The sequence below is a fragment of the Manacus vitellinus genome, unplaced genomic scaffold (genome assembly GCF_001715985.3).
Source record: "Manacus vitellinus isolate BGI_N305 unplaced genomic scaffold, ASM171598v3 scaffold_66_pilon, whole genome shotgun sequence".
Classification (NCBI taxonomy): Eukaryota; Metazoa; Chordata; class Aves; order Passeriformes; family Pipridae; genus Manacus; species Manacus vitellinus.
Genome location: NW_021940729.1, coordinates 700,256 through 704,067, shown reverse-complemented (window position 1 = coordinate 704,067; position 3,812 = coordinate 700,256). Strand labels below are relative to the sequence as shown.

General features: G+C 40.0%; 1 protein-coding gene across 2 annotated transcripts in view; it reads right to left on the bottom strand.

Annotated features, from left to right (window-relative positions):
• SHISAL1 (shisa like 1) overlaps window positions 1-3,812 on the bottom strand; it is a 97,980-nt gene that overhangs the window by 21,614 nt on the left and 72,554 nt on the right. Inside the window, exon 4 of one of the 2 annotated variants that reach the window (XM_029963977.1) lies at window positions 3,318-3,623. In XM_029963977.1, coding sequence (XP_029819837.1) covers window positions 3,318-3,623 — 306 coding nt within the window. Of the gene's footprint in view, window positions 1-3,194; window positions 3,624-3,812 lie in introns of those variants that run through there. The other variant, XM_018083690.2, reaches the window with a different exon arrangement.

Genomic DNA, 3,812 nt, shown 5'->3' with positions numbered 1-3,812 from the left:
AGATGGTTTTCATGCTGAAGAAGAAATAACATTAGTGGGGCTGCAAAATCCACGCTACAGGGGGAAGTTACAGGATTCCAAACGGGGCTGGGTGTTCCTGAGATCAATGGTTTTCCTTCCTCTCCTTGCCCAGCACTGCAGAGCAGCCAGCAGAAGGTATAACAGACTCCAGACTTCTTCATTTATAACAATATTGTGCCTGTACGTGGTCCTCTTTGTCTCAAGTAAATAATGAAGTGATCTGCTATGACAAAACATTCAAACACCTTGGGGCTGGTTCTACCCACTACATACCATTACTTGCTTGATTTTTCCTCTCTGACACACCTGTTTCAGTTTCACTGCCAATTCATGGCATTTAAATGAAGACAAGAAGAGAAATCATAAACTAAAAGCCACTTACTTACGTAATTTATGTATTTATTTTGTTAATCCAGGAAGATCCCCAACTGCTTTACAAGCTGCAGGTTAATCCTGACATCCTTCCTGGGGCAGTTTCTTACTCTGTCAGTTCTCTAAGGATGCTCAAAGTCTTCAGTGTGGTTGAGATTCTTGCTGTGCAAGAATTATCCTGGAATGTGTCCTCCAGAATGGGCATATTTTTAACTGTGCTTGGATAAATGTAGCACAGGAAGTTACCAACTTCCACAACATCTGTCATCGTGAAAACCTGCAAACTGCTTCGGAAAGAGGTTTTTAAACAGTATTTAAGTTTTTACGCCCTGGGATCCATTCACATCCCCCAGGATTAATTTTCTATTTTCAAAATGCTCGCCTGTAAACAGGAACTGTTCTTATATCACCCCTATGTTACACATGGTATGTTTGTGAAGTGCTAAAGGAAAATGTTTATTTTTCTCTAGTTTTGGGACACGTTAAAAATGGCAACACAAACTGCAAAGTGGATTATTTGAGCCTGGAAACCTGCTGTTACCAGAGCAGGTGTCACGATCTGGAAAAATGGAAATTCAGGTGCAAAATGAAAAAGGAAAAAAAAATTACTAGACTCTGTAATTTTAAATCCAGTCATGGAAAATAAATCCAGTAAGTCCATTGCACTTCTTCACTGATAGTACAATTAGATTTTGAGCAGACAGTCCTGGGGTTGTTCATCAAATACAGACTGAGAAAACCAGACTCTGAAACCGAGCTTCATTTCTGTAGGGCAAAATTACCATATTTTCATGGCTATAACCTGCAGATTATCTAACAGAGGAATAAATAGCCAGGCAACCCACTCCCCACCGTGTTAGCAATTGGTGTAGTACACAAATCTGTCATTTTCTGAGGGAGCTGTTTACTCAAAAACCTCCTTTGCATGCTAAACATCTTGCCTGTGATCACCAGTGCCTATTGCTATTTTTTTATGTATCCAACTCACACTGAATCATCTCTGCACTTCCTTGAGTCTCGAAAGTTGCAGGTTATCAGTTTGAAAATATGGCACCTTTTGTAGTGTTTTACATGCTGAAATAAAAGGGATTTATAGGGTTTTGCTAGGGAAGCATCTACTTCTTTCTTCCATCGAGCGACGAAAGGATTAGGGAAAAAGAAAAGGAACAATTTTATGGGAACTGGGGGGAGCAGAGACAAACAGTTCACTGGGAAAGAGGTGAGGGTTACTGGAGTGACTTATCAATCACACAGGATTGCAAACACAGGAAAAGGAGCATGTGGGATGTGCTCACCTGATCCTAACATACATTGCCCTCTTAACGCTTCAAGAAAAGCAGAGAAACAGAACAAGGGAAATCAGCAATAAAATGTGACCAGGAATCCTTCAAGAATTATTGGATAGCTACAATTTATAATGGTATGGCAGAATTACTAAGTGGTATAACCAGAATAATAGTTTTCATGTATATATGTAGTCATTTTTGTATATATATATACACACAAGTATTAAGCTAAAATACAATTACTGTGCTACAGATGTTTTTAATCTACATGGCAATTTTAACTGAAGACTCAGAAATCAATGTGCAAAAAAAAAAAAAGCTGGAAGAATCAGAAGAAGAAAAAAGGAAAGAAGAGGAAAAAAGGAGTGAAAAGAATAGTGCTTACAACTAAGCACAAGTGATTGTCTCTTAAGTAGCAGCCTTAGACTCTTCTGTTTGGACAAGGCCTACTGGAATGGTCCTTAAGCCTGACCTGGATACATCCAATACTGGCTGTGATGCCAAACAACCTCCTCTTTCACTGATCTTTGTCAAACTATCCCTAATGGCAACAAACCTTCAACTCTATTTGCTCCAGACTTACTTAAAATTAAGGGGGAATTACGAAATAAAAGGACTTTTGCTGTCACCATCCCACCTGCAACACAGTGACACCCAAAGGTTTCACACCGAGATCAGTGCTGGGGCTTCACATGTTCTACAGCTTCAGGAGTCATCTTCTTCACCCTCCTCATTCTCAGATCATTTTATTTTGCCAAAAGTCAGCACTCAGCCTTCTGGAACACTTCTAAACTACACTGGTGACTCTGTACTCTCTCTCTGCGTCCTTCCACATCTTTATGCTTTCTTGCCAAGAAATAAACAATCCCTGCCATTCTGGATACCTTATTCAGAGAAATGTTTTATTCAGCTCTTTCCCTTTGCTTTTGTTTTCTTTGGTTAAAAAAAAAACAGTCCAAAATAATTTAGTATCATTTTGTCCCATGGCTAGATAGCGTTTAGTTTCTTCTATTTATACTTCCAGTTCTGCTTGCTCCCATAGGATCTGTCTCCCATTTGATGTGGGTTGTTTGGGGTTTTTTTGGAGATTTTGTTTTGGCTTTGCAGAATTTAACTCCACAGTAGCCTACTTGTGTCACTGTCAAATGAGACCAAGCTATGGTTTTTTTGGCTGTGCATGTAAAAAAGACTAACCCGTTTTTTATGTTGTTTCCATATCTCACACCACAAACAGAGAGGATTTGTGACATCTCACACTGAAGCTCTTTCAGTGTTGCTATTTATACAGTCTTTTAAAACCAGACCAACAGATACACATAGTCTTTTCAAACCAGACCAACAGATACGCACAGCAATTAGTCTTTGAGACCAGATTAGAACTAATTTTATAATGGTTGATGCAGAACAAAGATTTGTATGACAGTAGTAAAACTGTTTAGCACTGTCTTAATATATTCCAGAGTAAGGCATTACTCCTAAGTAGTAACTCTGTAAGACAGTTCATGATATCAAGAATTATGTGCTAGCAATGGTGCTGTTCAGCCTGAATGTGCAGACCCTTCCAAAAACCAGGTGATTATTCACATTGCAAACCAGCAGAGTCAAGAGAACATACATCAATGGTCTCGAGTTACTCACCAGGCAGATGAACTCTGAAAAGACATCAGGGGTGGGCTTAAAGCATCTCCTTTTAGAGTGTGAACTGTCTGTGCTGGCTGGGGCTGAGTCTGTGGCGGGGGCTGTGCCTGAGCCTGGCTGGGGTCCTGAGCGGGGCTGATCCATCGGCTCTGTCCCTGGCTCATCCACTTGCCCTGGATCCCCCAGCGTGCCAGGTACAGCTTGCAAATGTCATAGTTCAGGGAGGAGTAATACAAAAGGTCCAGGATGAGCAGGATCACCACAAAAAAGCCATAGATCCACACTCCCAGCAGGGCGCTGTAGTTGCTGCGAGAGAAGAAACGGGACAACAAAAGGAGTTCTCTCTCTGGAATGGTCACTGGGGGGCTTTATCAAGGGGCTTCTTTTGTTAATTATACAATATATACCATTAATTACATAACAGAATAGATAAAATGATATATATTAGTATATTATTCTACAGCTATATGACATAATAGTAATATATTACATAGT